The sequence below is a fragment of the Lepidothrix coronata genome, unplaced genomic scaffold, assembly GCF_001604755.1.
Source record: "Lepidothrix coronata isolate B3197 unplaced genomic scaffold, Lepidothrix_coronata-1.0 Scaffold169, whole genome shotgun sequence".
Classification (NCBI taxonomy): Eukaryota; Metazoa; Chordata; class Aves; order Passeriformes; family Pipridae; genus Lepidothrix; species Lepidothrix coronata.
The window spans coordinates 783,003-806,394 of NW_016690349.1; the positions used below are offsets into that span (position 1 = coordinate 783,003).

The following is a 23,392-nucleotide window of genomic DNA, read 5'->3' on the forward strand; positions in this document are numbered from 1 at the left end:
GCATACCAACTGTATAGTTAACTGCTGACATTCTAAATATCTGGTCAAGGACTAACAGGTTCCTGAAATACATGCTTAAGACTCAAAAAAGTACCTGAGGAAATTATTCACTTTCTGAGAGAAAGGACAGTAGCACATTCACTCTCCTACTTTATAGAAAAATCCTAACAAAACACATTTTGGACATCTAATATATGTATATATTAAAGATCCTGTGCTACAGAGCATTATTAGGTATTTCAACTGATAAACTTAAAATATTCTGCCATGCCATAAAATACATACTTGTACTTCTGAAAGAAGTTTGGAGCTTCAAAAAGTTTGGACCACTCTGCCTTACTCAGCAAAATTTCATCTGTGATAGCAAGACCTAAATTATAAAAAAAAAAATAATAAAAATTTAAACTTTATTTTAAAAAATACAGTTTAGTAGCCAGAGCAAAGACAGTTTATTAACTTAGCAAAGGTTACTACAAATTATTTCCTCCCTTCAAATTCACAGCAATTTATCAACAAGGTTTACAGTCCAGTCATACTTTAAGTGGTCATTAGTTATACAAATCATGTGATTAAAAAAACCTCAGTAAGGTCTGTATAGAAATGTATTTTAATTCAAACTCATAATTTCACATGTTTTTGTTCTGCAGTGTAACAAAGCTCAATTTAACCTTTTGTATATGCCACAGTAACTACTTAGTTTAAAGAACAAAGATACAGTTTTCTTTACATTATTTGAATCACCCCTTGTGCAAGGCATTGCACAAGGCAAAGAAACAGTGAGACAGTAAGGTACTGCTCTGGCTGAGAGAACTACTGGCAGTTGCTCCCTGCATCAAATCTACTTCTTGCTTTGATAACATCTTCTCTTATCTGCTATAATTATTCAAGTACATCACTAGGATAAATCCAGAGGACTCATCTTCGAGCAAGTATAATTTCTCATATTAGGCCTAAAAACAGGAATCAACTGGAACTACTACGCTTATCATCCATGTGGCACAACACAATCTAAAGCAGTAAAATAAAGTTATTGTACAATTAGTTCTAATTTTCAGAGCACAAGGCATTCTATTTAATTACCTCAGTTTCTAAGCATGAAGGACAGATCTGCACAAGTGTCTACTAAATTTGCAACTTTAAGCATTGTTAAGCCTAACAGGCCGAGCTCTACCTCCCTCGAAATAGTCTCATGTCAATAAGTTATTTAACATCCAACCACCTCCCCCCTCACAAAGCATACCCACAATGAAACTATTTTAAATCTGTCTGAAAACATATAGAGAGCATAAGATAATACTTACCTTGTTTAAATTCCTCAACCATGACCATCCGTGTGGAAACGGACACATTGTACGTGGAGTTCTGCTGTGGGTATGCTGGTGTAATTATAGGCATAAGATGGTACCTATCACTGGGGTTTACCTATGTATAACAACAGCCAATCAGTTTTCTTCAAGCACACATATCAGTTAACAAATTTGGATTTCTCCTTTCACTACAACCAAGTCTTAAGTTCTAAGAGACCTTAGTTTGCAAAGCAAGAGTTCAGAGAAAGTTTAGAAAACAGGATAATGGCTTTCACAAAGGACATTATTCTGAACCAACAGTGATGTGGGAGGGCAGTAACCTGTCAGCACATCAAGTTGCAGGCATTTCTGAGTCCTGAACAGAACAATTTCCCTCTTCAATAGAAATTAGCTTGTGATCATACGAAACCAAGGATACCTCATCAGCATATGAGCACCTTCTGCAGAATGACTGTCTTCAGACCTTGCAAAAGATGTTTTATACTTTATTTCTGCAACATTACTGAAAATTAAGAGCCAGTTTAAGAAAAGAGGCTCTAGGCAACCTGACAGAAGCATCACTTGCATTAACGTATCTTTTATTAAATGGCACACAGGGTAACAAAAAAAGGGACACAACATACACACAAAAAATACATTAAAAATATAATTAGGTTAGCAAACTTGTAGAAGGTATATAAACCCACCATTAATTTAGCCCACTTTCATTAGCTACTACAACACAGTTCCCACCACACACTGACCTCAAACCCCCTATCTCAGGAATAACAGACTCAAGAACAAGTTTTCAACTGTCTCAGGAATTTAAATGTGAACTTTTGTCAACCAGCAAAAAACAGATTTGAAGTACAAAGGGGCATACAACTCAACCTCTGATGCTTACACTAGTCACCAAAAAAAAGATTAGTTGAACACCAACTATTCTGTGATTGACAAAACAGCATTGAACACACTCATGCTATGCCCTCCTGAAACCTCAGAATGTGAGCCGTGCATCTGCTGCGAGCTGTTTTAGTGACTGCCTGAAGGACGTTAATGTCCAATGTCTTTAGTGTAAGTGCTACAAAGATGGAGATCAAATATTATAAGTAATATACAAAGCAACTAAAAGACTTCAAGTTATGATCTTCTTTGGTCCAAGATGAAAAGAGACATTGCTACAACTATACGGAACCAAACCTATCCAGGTGTGACTGTTGCACTAAAGTGAATTCAAGATACTTGCAAAAGTAACAAGTTTAAAGTCATAAGCAAACCATTTTAAGATTAGCAATTTTTCAAAAATGCATTGATTTAAGGTATATATCTAATTATGCTTAATTTTTATTAAGATCACCTATTGTGAGAGTTGGGAGCAAACAGTACATTCAGCAAGTGTGCTTCAAGCGTTCAGTTCAGAAAATTAGGGTAAACTTTGTTCCATATTCAGGAGAACTAGAGGTTACTTTCGAAGATATAACACCACAACATTAAGTTTAATAAACCCAAAATGAAGTTCACCTAGGATTCTTTAAGCAACCAAATTTATTGTACAGTGTGACTTAGAGGGGAAAAAATAACACACTAACCCTTGGGTCCCATACAGGCAAATTAAGATTGCATTCTTCTGGCTGTTTCAATAGCACTGGATTTGGCCATTCCCTGTTCAAAAAGATTGTAGCACTGAATAAGACTATTGGATACAACCATGTATGTTCAACAAACAATACTTTTGAATGCGATCCTTCTTAACTCTGCTCTCATTATAAACCACCATTTCCTCAAGACCAGGCTGGTCTAACAGCGGTTGTTTAAATAAGCTGTATCGTTGAACTACAATACAGCAGCTATTAGCTTCTTCAGGGCAGCAGAACAATGAATTTTCTGTCTTTTATAACTACTGGTTTCGGTAACTAAGTTAAACTCCTCTAAATTCTTCCTAAAATATAACAATCAAAGAGAAATTCCTCTGTGAAGACTGACATTGGGTCCACCTTCAAGCTAGCTGTTTCATGGGCAAACTACAGAAAAAACAGCCAGCACGTTTACAGCATCATAGCATCATTACAAACCATATGTATTAAAACAAAATTATAACCAACACAAAAAGAAACCATGTTGAACGAAACACTAAAAATAACCATTCTGTTCTTCAAGTTGTCTTACCCCCCTGAATAAAGCTATCTTCCTATAAAGAGTACAAGTCAGTTAATCTCTTGGAATTTGTACATTAATGCTCCTACGTTATGCATGTATAAAATGGACAGAAGTACAAGAAACATTAAAAAGACCCATTACCATCTACTATTTAATGTGGGAAAAATATTACTTAACACTACGTACCTCATGGAGGCTATAAAGCCTATGAATTCGAGACAGTGCAAGTGTGCAAATATCTTCACATTAAGAAGAAAAAACACTATACTTGAAGTAAAGCAACACCTTGGTATAACACCTTGGGACACAACACAGTGTCTCATGAAGAATACAGGTATCCAGACATGGTCTTTCAAGGAAAACAGTATTCATTTGTAATCTGCGAAGTTCACTTTTGTCCCATTCATTCTAAATTTATTTAGAATGTTCCCATCAGAGTTATTCAAACGATCTGTCTGAGGTAACTGGCTCGAGAGTATGCAACTGTATGTAATCCTGAAACACCCGCCACTCCACACTAACAAGATTAAAAACTACATTTTTGCCACTGCTCCTGCTAACCTGCATTTAAGCTATGTGCCTAAACCGGATACTGGCATACATCCTTTATCAATTAACCCAGCACCCAAATGTTAAGAGATTTTAAATTTTGGGGTGTCTGCTATTATTTTGAACTATATTAAGTATTTTACCTGAAGATTAAAGTTGAGTTATAAAAAATACATGAGAAAATTTTAATTAGGAACTGGGTGGTTTCGGTTTGGGTACTTTAAGAACAAGATACGTTGGATGACTTATTGAAAATCTCAAGTGAACACCTTCCTTGGTGGCAAGAACAATGCTTCTAACTATGGTCTTAACCTGGTAACAGCTAAAAATAGTACCATAAAAACAGGACTAAAATTTAGTGTCTACAAACAATTTTATTTTAGTTTAATCTAAATTAAAACAAAACAAAAAAAAAAACATACCATTTAGAAAATACCAAGAAAAATTTATGTACAAGAGTTGATGCTATTGCATTTGGATAAAGCTGGCAAGTTCTTGCTACTAGCATAGCCCAGGAAACACCGCCAAGGAAACCTAGTATATTGGAATAGATGTTGTGGCCTGTGGATTGAGAAGGAAAGAGATAAAAAGAGAGATATCAGTAATCAATAAGAGGTAATGAAAACTTCACAAATTTTGGAATAAAACTGCTTACGTTTTGCCCACAGTTTGATAGCTCTCAGTGTTAACCTGAAGTTGTCAATGTTTGGTACTAGATGCAGAATTTCATCGGTTACCCGGCAACCTGCAAAAGAAAGAATCCATTATGATTGCTGCCTCCAAAGTTTTTGCTTGCTTATCCTCCTTCACCTCCAGCGCTATCAAACTTTTTAGAGCAGCATGCTGGAAACTCATCTCATATTCTGATCACTTTTGTTTTGAATTAGAAAACTTGACATATTTTCATTTGACTTTTTCTTCATTTGTCCAGCAGCACTCAGGTAGACAATTCATGTGTGCGTAACTAGTTTTGGACTGTTACTTGATTTTCCGTTATTAATGAACTGTACAAGCTGTTGAAGAAACAAACAAGTTCTGCTGCTATGTGAATACATGCAGTTTATCATAGAATGCACAGGCAAATTAAAAAAGGTATGAGTCTTCATGAACCTACAGAAAACCTGCTAGTCATAGGTCAAAGCTTTGAATTTATAAGAACCGGCTAAAAAGAACAGCTTTTAAACATACGAGTTGTATCGCTACTATGGGATATTTTCAGACTTAAGAACCACATTACAGACAATAATATTAACTGCTTGACTTTTTTTTTTCTAATCAGGAATAGTTTTTCATTGTTACTAAGTAGTTGCAGAGAACTGTTTGTAAGAAAATAGTGTTATTTAAGACTAAGGGTTCCTTTCAAAGCAAGTAAGGGGCAAGTATGAATTCTAGAGACTGCACAGATACGAACTTCACAAAACAGTGCGATAATCTCAAATCATCAAGTTTTTAGCTCATAACAGAAATCAGTGATATCTCACATGCTCCTCTTTCCTACCAAGCTGCATCCAAGCTGAAGCCCCTACTATCCTGTATATAAATTATCATTTTTTAAGCTATGGTACTGTAGAGAAGTTAAGGTTACACAGATTAGTAAGCTACTAAAGACCTGAATTCAAACTGATAAGGATTTTGATATGTCCAATCTGAAGACATTTTATGTATGTTTATGCACAATAAAACACATACAAATTAAAAACTAAACACATCGTTATTTACAGAAATAGGTAGTGCTCCATACAGAAATCTTGCAACTCCCATTAATTTCTAGAACCATTTAATAACCAAATAAAATTTAAAATTTATAAACAGTCTGGCCAACAAGAAACAACCCTTCTCTCCAAAAAGATACATAAAACTGTCTACAATTTTATTCTAGATATGCAGCTGCTGTATTTTCAGTCAAGTCCATAACTATTGTATCAAAGAACTTAGGATACTTATTTTAATATTAAACAAGAAGTTGATACACAAAACCATACATACATACCATTAAGACTTCGTATGCATCTAATGTCTAAATTTTTAAGTAGGCTGTCGTCTCGTAGGTCTAAGTCTTCAGGAATAGTTTGCAGTGCTAATCTTGCAAACAAAATATCAATCTTAAAAAAACCAAAAGAGATAAGACATTAGAAAACTGTTCTTCGTTCTGTAGAATTACTTCTACAAGTCATTTTCATCAAGTTTACTAATAAAAACAGCAGTCTTCCCAGTACAAAGCATCCCTTTAAATAATACATGCTAACATCCTTCACAGACATTAAAAGAAACACTTTTAGATGCTTCATCTATCTTTTGGCTCCTTTGTCAAGAGGATAAAATACACATTAAAATTTATATAGAACCAGGACAAACAAAAACTATATTGACTGTTTTTATGTAAATAAAAATCCTTTGGGGACAAGCACCACTTCTAGGTCCAGAATATAAAATTCTACCACATCAGAGTAAGTCATGAAAACATAACCCTAGTTTTAACCTAAATATTCTCAAATATTCCAGAGAAGAATTCTAGAGAAGACTGAGGGAAGACCTCACTGCAAACTTCAACATCCTCATGAGGGGAAGTGGAGGGGTGGGTACAGATCTCTTCACTCTTGAGACCAGTGACAGGACCTAAGGAAATGGCACGAAGCTGAGTCATGAGAGATTTAAGCTGGATATCAGGAAAAGGTTCTTCACCCAGATGATGGTTGGGCACTGGAACAGACACTCCCAGGGAAATGATCACTGACAGAGTTCAAGAAGCATTTGGACAACATTCTCAGGCACATGGTGGGGTTCTTGGGGTGTTCTGTGCAGGGCCAGGAGCTGGACTCGATGATCCTTGTGGGTCCCTTGCAACTCAGCATGTTCTATGATTCTATGAAAATTATCATTGAATTACAGAAGTAGAAGACCTTTCCCATCTAGCCCTGTAAAGCACACACATAACTAGCTGCCTCTGTATAGGACCAGTATTTATGAGGAGTCTACATTTCTGACTACAGAAAACAAAGGTCTGAAAATTCAGCAAGCTGCTGAGCAAGTGTATACATTTTCAAATTATGCACAATTTCTTTTCTATTACTTCTAAAATACTTTACACCATAACAGCTTTTCTAGGCCAAGAACATCTGAAATACTCTTCAGCACTGAGCTAGTTTTATACTGCCCCATACACAAGGACACTGCACAGAGGGGAGAAGTCAATTTGCCTTTTTATCAGTCAGTTGATGATAATACAAAGCACATATCAGCAGCCTGTCTGGTAGACAACAAGGGCACTTCACCAGATGAGGTTTTTAAACATAAACTGGTATCACTTGACCTACAAGACAATGAAATATCCAGTGCTATTGCATCAAGAACAAAACTGGTTTAGTTATATTATTTCAGATAAAATGAAGCTGAAGATACCTTAAAGACCTTTTTGTAGGTACTTAAAACTTTGCATCTGCCTGTTATAAACTATGAAGCACTTCACAGAAAAGTAATATCTAAAGTATTCAATGCATTTCTTATTTTGAAGTCCTTTATAGCTGGTCTTATCAACAACCTGCATTGCAAGCAGAAGTTCCTACTTAAGTCAAAAGTACTACTTTTCAATGTAAAACAAGTTCAAAATTAACTTCAGCTTCAAGTTCTGCTCTGATCTCTAGAAGGTCTAGCACTGAAGATTCAAAGCTCATTAACAATAAAAGGATTTTTCAAATAAAGATATTAATAGTCTGTCCTATGTAACTGGGGGGACGGGAGGAGGCAATCAGTATTCTACAAGAGGAACAAAAAAATCAAGAAGGTCGTTGTTTATTTTAAGCAAGAACACAAAATCCATATGTAAAAACTGGTATTGTAAAAAACTTCTGAAGCTTTACTGAAAGGATCATCACAAAACTGAACTCCTTTTCCTCAGTTCTAATTCCTGACACGTTTTGTCCGGATTCGCAAAAGGAAAATTAAATTAAAATCTTTTGATACTGACAAAACTGATCATCACAATCATCAGAAATTATGGCCCAACACTTGTATATACAAAGAGTGTGTTTGCCATAAGATAGCGTTCAAGACCAGAGAACTCTCATGCACTGTCAGCAACATGAGTTTAGTCTCAATCATAAGCCTAAGCCCATCAGAGCCCATCATAAATTACTATACTGGAACAAGATACTACTTTTAGAGTAAACAGTCCCTTTTTTCCCCTATTTAGGCTTGTACTTTGAAGTTCGTGTTTTCAGTAGGAGACACAACACTGGCTTGAATGCAAATAACTAGGGGGAAAAAACCAAGCATACAACAAAAAAAACCAAACTTACCAGGACAGTTACAACAAGTTTCAATATTTAGAATGAATACATCAGCTATGTAAATAGAAAACAGATTCTCCAGAAAAATGTTTCTAATACCCAACTGTAGATGGACAGTAATAAAACGGTTGACTCAGATGCAGAATCACAGGCTAGGTTACTGCACAGTATCACATTTCTCTGCACATCGCTTTCACTGGGAGAATACATCTCTTTGCCTAAGTGTCAACTAACACAAATGTTGATGAAAAGACATGTTGATGAAAGGATTAATGAGGGCAAAGGTTCATCTTCCCAACACACAAAAATTGCCAGTACCCTAACTATGACCATTATAACTGCAAGGCAGAAATTTAACTCAGAGTGGGAGAGAAGGAACTGTCTCATCTTGCATACAATACTATCTCATGTCATTTGCCAGAAGATTAGCATGGGAATTCTTTCCCCACTGTAAAGTACCCCTCTTACACCCACCAGTTACTAGTTGATGTAATCCAACTACAAGTCTGATGAACTATATAAATAGTCCATGTGTTTTTGTCTTGTCCCCAAAAAAGATGACATATTGACTATATAAGTCTGAGAACCATTACCAGAACATTATTCCTGTTTTCTTAGAAAAAAAAAAATCAAGTTAAGCAAGTTCAGCGCTCCATGACAGATGATCAATCAGGCTTACAGGTACCAAAACCATTGTTTTGGTCATGTGTTTACAGACACGTGAAGAGATCAGGACAAAGGGGATACCCAGCTTGCCTTCAGTAGTACATTTTTGAGAACTAATTAAAGACCACAACTTCCTATAATGTAAGATACTGAAACATATCTGTCATGCTTGGACAGTTAACCATTAGCAGTCAAAAAATTATTAAGGTCACACTACGAATATAATTTCTATTCAATGTTACCTCTAAATAATGCCAATACTGGTACTCTACAGGTCAGTAAACTAGTCAGTACAAGTGGGTAGCAGTGCCAAAAAAAGAACAAGGAGATATTCTGCATACAGCTTTAAGTCCATCAAGAAAAAATTCTTCCAGTCTTAAATCTCCACACAACTGAGGACTGATGTCAAGGACTTGGGTATGAACTTAAGAGTCACTTAAACAGCACTTATATTAATAAATGAGTTATAAAGATCTTAAACGTTGTTTTAACCATGTTCTACCAAAACAAATTAAAATATGATCTTTACCTCTATTCCATCAAAACAAAGTTTAATAACTGGGACAAAAGCTTCTTCAACAGCCTGGGGGAAAAAAAGTTATATTTTATTTTAAGTATAGAGAACATTTACAAACAATAGCTACCAGGTCTAAACAATTATAACAAAATGCTACTTCTGCTTTCAGCTTGATTTTTGTTATCAATGTCTTTCTCCACTTTTGAGGATTTATGCAGTAAGCACTAACCTACTACGTGCTGCAGCTGTAAAAATGTTCATTATAATCCAAACTTGTACCAACCAGCTCTGCTGATGTTACCCCAGGGTCCAACCCTCTTTCCCCCTACATACAGGACATGATGAAGCATCTTTTACTCCTCACAAGTATCTCTTAAGTATTCCAAGGCCAAGCTATGGGGATTCTTAGTCTAAAAGGCCTCTTATTTCTGTTTCTACAGGCAGTATTTTATGAGAAATGAGAAGAACAACTGTGTAACCATGGAGTCTGACTTGAGATTAGCTCAGATGGTAGAGCATGGTGCTAATAACACCAAGGTCGTGGGTTGGATCCCTGTATGGGCCATTTGCTGAAGAGTTGGACTCCTTGTGGGTCCCTCCCAACTCAGAATATTCTGTGATTCACCTAAACCAGTTGCAAGTCACCAGTCTCCAGAGCTTGAGCATCTTTTCTAAACATGGTAAATAATAAGGTACTTTTACAAACAGTACCCATGATGAAACTCTAGGACTTCACGTTTACTCTGCCATCAGCTCTGAATACCATTTTCCTGAGCTGAGCATCCAAACTAAATGCAGATCTGTAGTACACTGGTTTTGTAAAAGCAAAGAATACTGCCTAGCCTCAAAATACTATGAACTAGTATACACTGTTCCAATAGTGTTTCAGTTCTTAACAAGAGGAGGAGACAATGTTTACTTAAGGTTACATTAACATTACTGGTTGGCAGGATGAATCCTAAGCAAAACACCAAAGTTCACAATTCTCTCGCACTCACTCACTAGAGCAACCATTAAGAAAGTCGATGTTCCCCAAAAGATGGAAATGTAAAAACTTTCTTAGAACTAGCCTGAATGATTTAAAAGTGTTGACTCCCCAACCTAAAAGTTATTTGCATCACTGCAGAGCTACACTGAACAGCATACATACCTTGCTGCCAAATCAACTACATCACCTGGAGTTAAGAGTTTACAGCGAAGTTGAATGTAAATCTTGAAAATCTGAATCCTCTCAATTAAAGCATGAGGATTTAAAGATTACTAGAAGTGTTCAGAGAATAAAGCATTCAAAAGAGTTGTTTCACTGCATATAGTATTACCAGCAGATGTTTGCACTACCCTGGGAGTTACCAACTGCAGGATGCATAGAGTGGAAGAATGTTGCAGACACAGTTCCATTTATTTTATGAGAGCAGGACTAAAAACAAAGACTTGCCAGCAACTATCTTCATCTATAAAAAAAGAATTGCAGCACCAAAAATTTACTCTGAGCCAATACTGAGACTATTAAAGCTCCCACTAGTTCGCCTAGCAAGGCTTGTCATTTAGATATAACAGAAACAAAATACTGTGTATACTACTGTCTTCCACTACTGCAAAGGAAATCTTCATTTTTACACACTAAAAATCTTGCACAAGCATCTAATAATGAGACACACTAAAAATACAACTTCCCTTTTCAAATGCACAGCCAATATAAAAGGTTTAGTTAATATCAACCATTGTAACTGGTTATATGAGCACGAAATTATAAGAAAGCAGCACAAAACCTTCATTAAACACACACAAGTTTGGTCCTGATCCTTTTCAGTCTAACATTTACATTGGTACGTGCCTGCTGCTAGAGAGTAACCAGAAATTTTGCCATACCAACACACATACTAGGAAATGGTTCTGCCATCCAGATTTTTAAATGAGTGTCACTATTAAGTGGTAGCAGAGAAAATTTGGAAGAATCTCTATTTCAACTCTGGTGATAGGCTTTGCTGCAGGTGAAGTAAAAATCCACTGCAAGCCTTAATACTAAAGTTATAGTTACTTATTTAATGCACCACTGTTGACTTTTCCGAGTCCTCAGGTGAGGGAGCTGTACCAGACATTTCACATACCCTCAGATCTTTCACTTCTTCTTGTTGTTTTAGTTTTTCATAAAATGATGTGAAAAAATCACTTCTTTCAACATGTCTTGGTGCAACACACAGGGCATCAATATCAGCACCTGAAATTGTTAATTAGCAGAAGTAAATTACTCAACACTTCACATGCATGGAATGCCACCAATAGACAAGTATTTTTTCTTTAAATTAAACAAGAGTATTTCCTTTCTTATCATGTGGAATGTTTTTTCTTTGGAAATGCTAAGTCAAATGAAAAAAGTTTGCGGCCATTAAACATACTGAACACATACATACACTCCTTTCAATTGCGGAACATTTGTAGTAATTTTCAAAGAACAAAACTTAAGAATCTAAGTATACAACTTCCTCTATTTTTAAATAATTTCCAAATTTTTTGTCTGTTTCTCAATCCATGATAAAAATATAATATAGGAATATATTTCTTTTATTTATAATGAAGACCATGTGGTTGACCAAAAAAATGAAGAAATAACGCCACCTCAAAAGACAGCAAGATCAGTCATTAGCTCAAACACACAGAGTTTTATCATAAAAGTAAATGTTACCTTTTGTATGAACCCCTAATCTATAGGATCCAAATGTAAAAATTTTTCCTCCAACGTTTTCTATTACAGATTGTGGAAGATTCTAAACAAAGCAAATAAAATTGGTTATTTTACTTTAACAAGTTGTAACAACACACATAATTTATTTTAAAACAAGAGGAAAAATATTCCACAAAATTTATGCTGTTTAATCACTGAAATAATAACCTCAGTATTTACAGAAAGGACTGAGGTACGTTTGCCACTTGGGAACTACTTGTAGCATCTCAACTACATTACATATTACTGCCTTAAACCTCGTAATTGTTCTACTAATTCTACACTTGAGGTGCAATAGCTTTATAACATTACAGAGGTCAAACACATTTTGCTTCACTCAGGCATTTTAAATTGACTCAGAAATTGATGATGGATTCCAATTCAGAGCAACACAAAAATACTATGTACAATATCGGTGTTTATTAAGTTACTTCCAGAGACACCCATACTATAGAATAGTCTTTAAATAAAAATTTGTGTTTGGGAGAGATATTTATTTTATGTTCAAATTGTTCAGGTACATCTATTAAAGTTGCTAGATTTGTATAATCTATAAAACTTGTTGAATCCACAGTACTGTGGGCAAAGAAGTTATCCTTTCATAACAGGATACAATACTTCAACCTGAGACCCTACATGAATGGCTACACAGCGGAAAATAAAATAAATCGAAAACTGTATTTTGCAATGTATATTAATTTAAGTAACTTCCAGTTTTACACCAGGCATGAAGTAAGTCACTGTTTTGTTTTCAAGGATCAAGACTAATATAGCAGGGCTGTTCCTGCCTGTAATCTTGTTCAGAAGTGTACAGGATAAATAAAATCTCAAGTATACTCAGAGCAAAATTGCTTTAAAATTTAGGCTTTTATTCCTAAAAAAAAAGATACTTTTTTGCAAGCCTATAATCATTTAAAAAAAAATGGGGGGGGGGCAGAGGTTACTATAACCTGGCAAAAACACTAACAGCATTATCAGTCTACAAAAGTAACATTACAGGATTCACATTAAAGAAAACGACCACAGACCATAAAGATGCAAGAAGTACATTTTAAGATCTAGTACTGTCTCACAAAGTCAAACAATTTAAGCATATACTTAATACAGTACTATATGCATGAATTTTGACAGAAAGTCAAGTTACATCTATCAGTTTCTTCCTTTGACAAGGTTCTACTTTTAAGGGATGATGCTGCCTGGTAACAAAAGAATCTACACAAAGATGGTATTTGTTTTCAACCCCAAATCTAAGGTTCACCCCATTTAGACTAGGAACATATTTTAGAATTATCTTCCTAGAGCAGTCATAGAATCACAATACAAGCAATCCCATGTAAAATACATCCATACCTTGCTTTCACTGATTTCCCGTATCCATTCTTTTACCAAGTTATTTAACTTTCCCAAAATCAGAATCCTATTGATAAAATAGCAGAATCACAGGTCATGAACTTAGATGAAACTAGTAGTATTTTAAGACTTTCATCATCATTACACAGTAAGTCAACTACAATAACACTGCCGATCTAATTACAGATCTTTTTATATATATGTAGAAACGAAACCCCTTTTAGAACATTCCCATTATATTCCCCCTCCCTAAAAATATTCAAGTGATTTAAGCTCAAAAAAAAATGCAAGCATGCAAGGCATACACACATTTTAGATATATGAATTCTACTCATTTTCAAAATAAAACTTTAATTCATATAACACATACATCTAAAAGAACAGTGAGAAGCAGTACTGCAAGAAAAAAAACACTCTAGAACACTTAGTAAGGTCCACAAAACAGCGATGATGGGGGAAACATGCAAGCCAGCCTCTAAAATTTAACACTCAATTTAATTCTCTTCTGTGTTTTGAGGTATTCCTCTTAAGGTGAGAAAAAGAGCTTACAATTCCACTAGGCTTTCAAGAAAGCATTTGAAAGAACCCAAACACACTTGGGGTTCAGCACTCAACCACATGTACCTCAAGATAGGGAAAAAACATTGTTAAGAGTGTTTACTCACCTGCGTTGCAGCTCTTCTTCCTCTTCAAATACACCATAAGGTTTTAGGGTTTCAATTAATTTCTGGGTAAGCATGCAGTCAAACTCCTTGGGGGCAGCTAAACTGATAGGTGAGGTAATGCCATAATGCTTCTGTAGTTGCTGAGTTTGTGATCCCTGGCTTGTAACGGGACTAATAAAGGCAATTAAATAAAGTTACTGACAGAAACAAACAAAAAAAAATTAATTTACTTTTTCTCATCAGAGTAACAGACAAAAGATAGATACTACAAAAATAAAAAGTTAAGCCTAGTGTTAACATTCACATCCTACATCAATCTGTGTTAAATCTGTGCTATTAAGGACACCAACAGAATTACCTTTCTCCAACTATTAATACTGATTGCAGGGTTACAAGTTGCTATGAGTCATTTTCTTTTACATCGGCTGACTTCACACTCTCAAAACATTCACCTCAGTAAGGAGGGTTTAGTATATTTTGAGCCCATCAGCATCATACATTGGTCTTAAGCTGACTTCTCTGCTGGCTACCCTAACTTGGTCAGTTGGACAAAGTCAGCTCAACCTATCTTGGCAATATTACATACAGCCTTGCTTCATGGAGGGCTGGGCAAAGGCTATTTTTTAATTCACATTATGCATTAACATTTTCTTCCCTGGATTTTTTTTTTTCATTCTACTTGGGCAAAAGCTTTATCATCAGTTTAGGCTTCTTCAATTTTCATTAAGTCTGAAGCAAAAGAGAACCCTTCATGTCAAAAAATCAAGCTGACAGAGTAAGTGGAAGTCCCACTCTTGGGAGGCATAACATTCCTCTGCATTTTGCTGTAATATCAGTCCTTTGTGTTTACAAGTATTATATAAGATTTCTTTCATACATAATGAGAAATATCTTTATCAGGCTAACTATGTATTACATGTGGAAAAACTACAGTACAACTTCACTTTTACTTTGACAACTTGTCACCATCATCTCCTCAGGATTTCATTCCACATTTCCATAAAGACTAAGTATTTAAAAAAACCCACCTAAACTTAAAATTTCTGGGAATCAACAAAACATTGCCATAAGTTAAATCCACTCTAAAATGAATCTAAGTACTATAGTTTGTTTGCAATCAAAAATTCAGTCACAATGCAAGTTTCTCACAAAGCAAGTTCTAGCACATCTGCCTCTTTGCTCATTAGCAAAAAAACCACAACACATGAGGAAAAATATGCTTAAAAAGTGTACATTAAAGAAAAAAAAGTAATCATGGGGAGTGAGGCAATGCCTGGGAACATCATTTGATATTGCTTCCTTCAGCTATGAGCTTTTAATCACCTAATGAAGACTTTGATAGCAGCTGAACAAATCATACAGACCTTACAACTTAAGGTATCAATGAAAACATTTTTTAAAAAAGCTGTTCAGATTAATTATATAAAACAGTAATTCAAATTAAGGACAAAGGAAGCCACTAAAACATTTTTTTCTCTTAAAAAAATTTTAGGAATGTCAACACAAATAGTAGCTTCAACCACTTAGCTGCCTCTAAAAAAAGCAGTCTGAAAACAAAAGGTCTCAGTACATAAACATCCTTTGGGTATCTTGAATATTTTTACTTATACCACAAAGCAAGCAGTTACATTTGAACTACAATTTCTCCCCTTTTGCCAACTGCTAATATGAAAAAATAAATTTGCTTTTAAGATTTTTCAGTTTACTTTTACAGGTTTTTAAGGCACTGATATAAAGCAATCAGTATTTTAGATCTGTGTAACAATTTCCTTACGGTCTGACTGCAATTTTTACACATTCATAGCAAGAAACTGCATCCAATTCAACAGATATTAGACTTCATTACAAAGGCTGGTAAAACACGGTCTGGCAAACCCTGTTACTAGATTTCAAAAAAGACTCAGTGTCACTCAAAACCAGATTCTATGAAGTTGACTCCTGAAGTCTGCAACGCTGACAATGGCCTCTGTCTTCCACCTGCTTCTAAGGGCCATAATTCACCAATTCAAGAACTAATAATTTAAAAATAATCTTTTACCTTGCCTATAAAATTACAGCACATAAAAGCCAACCAAACTGCAGATCTCTTCCCTGATCTGGTGTACACAGATCCCTGGGAGTGCAAGGTGCAGCTCTGCCTTTGCAAAACATCACACTGCCGTGACTTAAACTCCTACGGGACCACCAGAGCTGGCCAAGGGCACAGACAAACTTTGTTCACTAAACAACAGCTTGAAACAACCAATTAAATCAATCACCAGATATACATCTGTGGGAATTGTAACGTAAAAACAGCTACAGTTCTTACATTTACTTTTATAATAATGGAATAAAGTTGTTGTCAACAGCCCAGGAACTTCCTAAAGCAAGTGTTTCACCCGTGTTTGAGTTAGTAAGAACATTTTCTCTGGGATAGTATGTAACGCTTCTCCACACAGCTACCTTCAAGAAGGTTTCACTGCTGCAGGGGGCCTGATGAAGCTTACATTTTAACACATATTAATACTGAAGAGAATATAGATTATTTCCAGATAAAAACACTTAAATTCAAGCTCAATTGTTTACACCTGCTGAAGTTAAGTCTAGTCTAAGGTTTCTGTAGCACACCAAAGGATATCAGAAAAAGTCCTTTGGAAAATGACAGAAAAAGTGGTATGGCAAGAGTTCATTAAAGTCAATTAAGGATTAAATAAAGTAACTGTGCTAGGTAACCCATGCTTATTTATTAAAAAGACAGCAAGTCATGAAACTTACTATAAACAAAAAAGTAAAGGTTTATCCTCTCCCTGCCCCCTACCTCCCACGAAATCAAGAAACTTCAAGTAAAACATTTGCTAGCTGCTTTTTAAAGTAAAAGTAAATTACCTCTGAGAAATAAACTTCTAAGTGCCCATTATTCCAACTTTAATGCTGTATTTACATGTTACATTTTAGCCAGAAAATGCTAATAATCAACACTTCCAGACTCATCTTCTACTTTTTCCTAAAACCATGAAGATCACACTCACATTCCAATATCTTTCCTCTTGGTAAGACTTATGGACATTCTGGTTTTAACCTGTGACATGTCCAGAGAAGAGCTTAAACTACTGAATTTATTCAAATCAAGAAAGGTGAAAAGACAGGGAAGTATCAGAGCTAACCTTGTGTCCAAGAGGATTACAGATATTAAGGCCTTGTTGGGGGGTCAATACCTTGATGGTGTGTCACATCTGCTAGTCACTGAAGTTAAGCATTAATGAAAAACAAAGTATCAAACAGCAACTGGAAATCCTATTCCAGCTACTCAATCTTGACAACAGCAGAAGCAGATTTGGCAGACACATCAAGGTCTCACACAACTGAAAGCCTGAAAAAGCATGTTTAGGGCTTGTTTCTGTTTCTAAAAAACAAAGTAAAACAGCAACAGAAAACCCAAACAAAAAAACAAAAATCCCCAATCTTTTCCTTTAAGATCACAAAGAAAATTAAGACACAGTTTGGGGCTTTTTGGTTTATTTGTTTCCAGTCAACCACATTGTTGTAGCTCTGGTTTAACCTGGATTTTTGAAGAACATATACTGACAATTTAAACCATCGGTAACTTGGGCAGCAGTTACAGTGGATTAGTTCTAAAGTGTTATGATCCCGTATTTCACTTCAAATATTAATTAATCTCATCTCTAAGAAATGCACTTGTACTTTTCCCCCATATAAAAACACAAACAGACACAAAGCTCTAGTCTGTGCTAAGCTGACAGCAGTACAGCTGAACAACTCTTTCTTCACAACGCAAAGTTTTGGTAGGCCATACCTTCTTAAATTGCTGTCAATAACTACCAAATTAAAAAGAGCAGACCCTGGCAATACTAAACTGCTAAAACCCATTTTAAAAAGAATGAAAAAGTGGAAGAAAAAAACCCACAAATGAAGTTTGTAAGAGGTTTATAGTTTCGAGAGCATACACCTTTAAATTCCTTTAAGTGGAAGTGAGTGCACATTTTTCTAAGGTAGAGGGAGAGTTTACAAAGCATCTTCTAAAGATCAGGTTATACCCTGAACACACACGGAACAGAACATAGACTTAGAGCAAATACAGGTATATCTATGTAGCACTGTCCTATATATAGCTAAGAGTTGGATACAAATTCTAAGTTCTGTACTACTGCCTTCTTTTACAACACTGGAACCCTGCTCCATTCTCAGAAGAAACTACAATCTTGTCACAAAATTCTTTGTCAAGAATGCTTTGTATTTAACCCAACTCCTGTCTTTCTAAGCCCTTGTTCCTCTTCACTCCCAGTATTCTACCTCAGTTCTAATGGTAACATTTTTATCGTGTTATTTAAGATTTTACATTTCTTATCACAAGTAAAATACAGTTGCAATCACCACCATGCTATCTAAACGTCATGCTCCTGAAATTTGGGATACTTCCCAAAAATAAAAGACAACACAAACAACAGAAATCTTAAAAACACATGGCATAATACTGAACAAATTGTAACAGTTTAAATCCCACTGAATTTTCAAACTTGTTCAGATACTAAAACAAAATACACAACTTAAGGAATCTCAGTGACTATCCTCACTTCTTTATTTGCCTCTACTGATTACCTCAGTAAAATTTATTCCTTCTTATTCACTGATGTAAGAGACCAAAGTCAGATTCCCGAAGCAATACTGGTCATCACACCATCTGGTTAATCAGCTGGAGCTAAATTCACAGAGCTCAAGCTCCACTGTGTCCAATTTCAGATAAAGTCTGTTGAAGGTTTTGTTTGCTTCTTTTAAAGTTTCCTCCAACAACGACTGAGTGGCAATTTCAGACTGAAATTTCTAGTTTAATGCTAGCACCATCACTCTACCCAGAGTTCCAAAAATCTATGCAGGAAACCTTAGCAAAGTCTGTACAAATCAGGTACTGGGGAATATATGTTTTAAGTGGTTAAGGCAATCCAGCTGTCCCTCCCGAATTAAAGTTTTAATATCTATCAGAAGGTCACTGGAACATTTAGACCATGAATTAAGTTTTCAACCGTCAGTATGAAATACACATTCTGCTAACCTTGGACTCTCTCCTGAGCTCCCTGACTCTTCTGTTTGCAGAGAATAGTGAAGGCAGCATGTCTAAACACAAACCGAACCACAACATTCTTACGAATGCCAATTTCAAGAGAAGTTTCTCAAGTTTAAAGAAAACAAAGTGCTACTGAACTGTACAGGCAGCACTTGAATCAAAATTATTTTTCTTCCTATTCTAGAGACAAAAAACTCAAAAGGTAGCAGCTTAAGAAATCGATAACAAGAAGTATAAAACCAAGATCTAGGAATACCACAAAGCGTTTCACCGTAAGAGATTCATTTGTCTCAGTGGTGAAATCTGCTCTGCCCAAAATAACTGGGGTCCCAAGTTCTGTGCAGAACCTCTATATTAACAGGTATAAACTCAGTCTTTTTTTAGAAGACTGAAAGCTATTGCAAAACCACACATCCTTGCCACCTAGTTCTTCTGTTCTGCATTTAACAAATTAATCCTCAGTATAATTTTTATATTAATTGCTTCTCTATTAAGAAACCTATCACTTTAAATTAAGGCAACTATTCTTCCAAAGTTAGTCCTATGTTTTGCAATATTAACAACAATTTAATTCCTTTCCTAACAGCCCATGAAAATCTGAGCTCTCTGTTCAGAAACACACTATCCACTCCCAACCAGTACAAACCATTGTAAATATAGTGCTGTACTTCTGGCATGCAAGTTGACAGTCACTAATTAGAAGTCGAGAAAATGACTTTGTATATGTCTAAAGCAAAGTTCAATGAAAGAAAATACAAAGAGTCTTACTTCAGAAGTGAAAATAAGGTCGACTGTCTACAATAAAGTCTAGAAGAAATAATTACTGATGAGATTCCAAAACTCTAATACAGAAGTTACCAATACTAAAAATACTTAAAACTTAGAGTGCTTACAGCACTTTTAAATGTTCAGATACATGACTCAATGCAGTTTGCCACTTCTGGTTACAGAAAAAAACAGAACAAAAGTGTTTTGCAATGATTTCAGCAGACACAGAAGTTCAGTAGCTTACCAAGACACAGATTCGTGGGGCTTTTTCTCTATTTGGAGGGTCAGAAAGGCCCAGGTTACATAAGAAGACTACATCATCATTCATACAAATGTAGCTGCAGCTCCACTGAGTCAGTAATCTTTCTGCATAAACCCCAGACCCGACCAAAACATATGAACAGCTCAGTGAGCTTCATTTTTGCCTAGAATCTTACGTTTCAGATAACGCACAGGAATATTCAGTACCTAACTGTTGACTAAAATGTATCTTTATGACAGTGGAAGCAGTCCTTTTGTTTCTAAACAGCTATTTTTAACAACTGAAAGTTAAAGACTTTTTGCTTATGCAGCTGCTACTTCTTCACACATGACAATTGTAACAAAAAGTCACATAAGTTTCTAGGACAAATTTAGTATTTTTTTAAACATTAAAAGGCTTCTGCAAATGCCCGCTATCAGCATGAGCAGAACCCCAGTTTGCTCTCTTACTACTGATGTGCCAGGTACATAAAGAATTTGGTTTTATAGCTTTGTACCACACTGCTAATAAGCACACATACACACGAGGTATCAACACTGCTGTAACCTTGGGGAACTCTGGACTTTCAAGTCAAGAATAAGAACAATCTCTGGTTGTATGGGAAATCGGTTCTGTCTAGGCCTGTCAATTGCAAACACCACCTCTGAAAATGAAGTTTAAAGGACGTATTTTAAAGGTCAGCCAAAAAAAAACACAACCAAAAAAGGTGGGGTGGGGATATTTGGTCATCTTGAAAGTTGGGCCGTAACACGGGGTTGTTCCACACTCACTCAAAAAGATTATCATCCAAAAGCATGAAAGCATCAACCGGAAAGACTTATACAGAAAAGGAACTTCCTAAGATGCCTTTTTTTTCCCCCTCTAAACTTAAGTCAGTGGTATCACTTCATAAACTGAAGAATCAACATTACTAGCCTTTCAATGTATTGGCATTAAAATGCTCGCTTTGAAGTCCTGACTGACCGATACAAAGTCAATAATTTCAAACATACAAATGACTGAACAAATGCATAAACTGAGAAAGCTTCACTTCTGCTAACTACAATAACCCTCCTGTACTAGTTAAGTTGACAAATGACGTTGATACTGAAAATAGCAATATATTGGTGCAAATATAACTATGTAATGTTATTTAAGAGTTTCTAGTTAAAGTATCATAAACACCTACATCAGGAAAAATTATCAAGTCAGTCTAAACTTTTCAAAGTTGAAGATCGCTATTACTAGAATTCATACAAGTAGGCCAAGCTTTTAAATGTTGTTACTAAGCATTCGGAATTTATGTAGTCACAACAAAATAAGAATGAAAGCAAGCAGAATAAACACCCTCCCGTTTTCCTGAGGCTGAAAAGCCTAGCCAACTTCAAAGCTGATTTCTGGTAAGTTTTCATTGCTATAATGAACATGTGCAAAACTGATAGGTATGAGGACGTTGCAGCTTCATTATACAAGTATTAGAACCCATTTGGCATAATCATTTGCCTTCCTGGATTCATCCATCGTGTTTTCCCTGCCACAAACTCTTTCGGGTAAGTTTCTACTGTGTTATCCACCCCATGACTAACTTTGCAATATTGCAGACTGAATTAAACAACCACAACAGGCAAGCATGGCTATCCTTCACCTAAAGTTTACATATTTAAAACAACAGTGAATAAACCCAAGTAATAACAGTGAAAAAAATAGTGAATAATCCCTTTTTTTCCTTCAATAAAAAACAAACAGACCAACTGAACCTAGCATATAAACATGCTTTTTTCTTAAAAGTCACTTGTCCACCTACACATCACTGATTCCCTCGATTTTTATGGAGTAATAAAATAATAAGGTTATGAACTAGAGAAGTGAGGAGCTGAAAGTTTTGTCGTCTCAAACAGAAGTCGACAAAACGCCAGCAAGCTAAAAAAAGAAAAAAAAGAAAGGAAGAGGAAAAAAAAACGCAGGGTGTGGGATTGATAGAAATCTGCGAACAAACTGGAATGAATAATGCCACACTTGGTCGTTCCTGACTGCGGGCAGGGTCACGGCACGGCAGGTCGAAAGCACGAGCCCCCGGGTTCCCGGCAGGGATTGGGGGGGGACACACGGCCCCACTGCCCGCGCTGCCGGCCGGGGGCGCTGCCCGGCCCCGCCGGGAGCGGGGGGTTCCAAGGGCAGCGGGATGCGCTCGGGGCGCCCGCTGGAACCCGCGGCTCGGGCTCTGCTGCCCCCCGGAGCGGGGAAAAACCGCCCGCGCGGCCGCGGGGGAAGAGGCTTCGCCAGGGCTCTCAGGAGAAAAAGCGCTTCACCCCCGGCAGGCAGGGCGAGGAAGGGACGAACACGCGGTCTCGCCCCTCCTCGCGCCCTGACCCGGCGGGGGGGGGGGAGGCGGGGGCGCCGCACGCGGCCGCCCGGCCCCACACGCCGCCGCCGCGGGGTCGCGGCGAAGGCGACAACAACAACAGCGCAAAAGCCACATCGGCGTGTCCTCCGGGGCTCACGGCCATGGGGGGGCCGGAGGGGGCGAGAGGGAGAGTGCGGCGCTCCGGCGCGGCCGCAGCGGCCCCAGGCCCGCACACTGCGGCAGCGGAAGCGGCGCGGGGGGAAGGGCCCGAGCCCGGCAGGGAGGGCCCGGACCGGCACAGCGCGGGTCCCGAGCGCGCCCCGCGAGCTCCCGACTTACAACGGCATCGTCTCTCCAGCCCCTCCTCCTCCTCCTCCGCCGCCGCCGCCACCACCGCCGCCGCGTCGTCCCCTTCTCCCTCCTCCTCTTCCTCTGCGTCCTCCCCCACCGCTGCCGCCTGAGGACCGGTCACTCGTCCCGCGGAGCGGCGGGAGCCGCGACCATGGCACGGGCCGGGGCCAGGCCCCTGGAGAGGAGGGAGCGGCTGTGCCGGGCCCGGCCGCCGCCGCCGCTTCACTCGCCTCTTCCCCTCCGGCCTTCTAACATGGCGCCCGGGCGCTACCACAGCAACGTCCCGGCCCGGGGGGGGCCTGACGCAGCGCCGTGGACACCCCCGCACGGCGCGCACGCTCGCACAGCCGCGCGTGCGCAAGCGGGAGGGCGGCACCGCGGGGCACGCTGGGGGATGTAGTCCCGCCGGCGCCGGCCGCGGTTTGAAAACA

At 37.5% G+C, this 23,392-nt stretch overlaps 1 protein-coding gene across 4 annotated transcripts in view; it reads right to left on the minus strand.

Moving 5' to 3' along the window:
- The window catches only part of PAPOLA (poly(A) polymerase alpha), a 44,723-nt gene extending 21,444 nt beyond the window's left edge, over positions 1 to 23,279 (minus strand). For 2 of the 4 annotated variants that reach the window (XM_017829804.1, XM_017829802.1), the window contains exons 1-12: positions 22,950 to 23,279; positions 14,199 to 14,369; positions 13,534 to 13,600; positions 12,145 to 12,226; positions 11,570 to 11,679; positions 9,474 to 9,527; positions 5,983 to 6,094; positions 4,648 to 4,737; positions 4,415 to 4,553; positions 2,876 to 2,948; positions 1,302 to 1,422; positions 286 to 370 (exon numbers count right to left, since the gene is read on the minus strand). In XM_017829804.1, the coding sequence (XP_017685293.1) occupies positions 286 to 370; positions 1,302 to 1,422; positions 2,876 to 2,948; positions 4,415 to 4,553; positions 4,648 to 4,737; positions 5,983 to 6,094; positions 9,474 to 9,527; positions 11,570 to 11,679; positions 12,145 to 12,226; positions 13,534 to 13,600; positions 14,199 to 14,369; positions 22,950 to 22,957 (1,112 nt within the window). In that variant the 5' untranslated portion in view covers positions 22,958 to 23,279. The remainder of the gene's footprint in view (positions 1 to 285; positions 371 to 1,301; positions 1,423 to 2,875; positions 2,949 to 4,414; positions 4,554 to 4,647; positions 4,738 to 5,982; positions 6,095 to 9,473; positions 9,528 to 11,569; positions 11,680 to 12,144; positions 12,227 to 13,533; positions 13,601 to 14,198; positions 14,370 to 22,949) is intronic. The other 2 variants (XM_017829801.1, XM_017829803.1) reach the window with 2 other exon arrangements.
- Between the last annotated feature and the right edge of the window lie 113 nt (positions 23,280 to 23,392).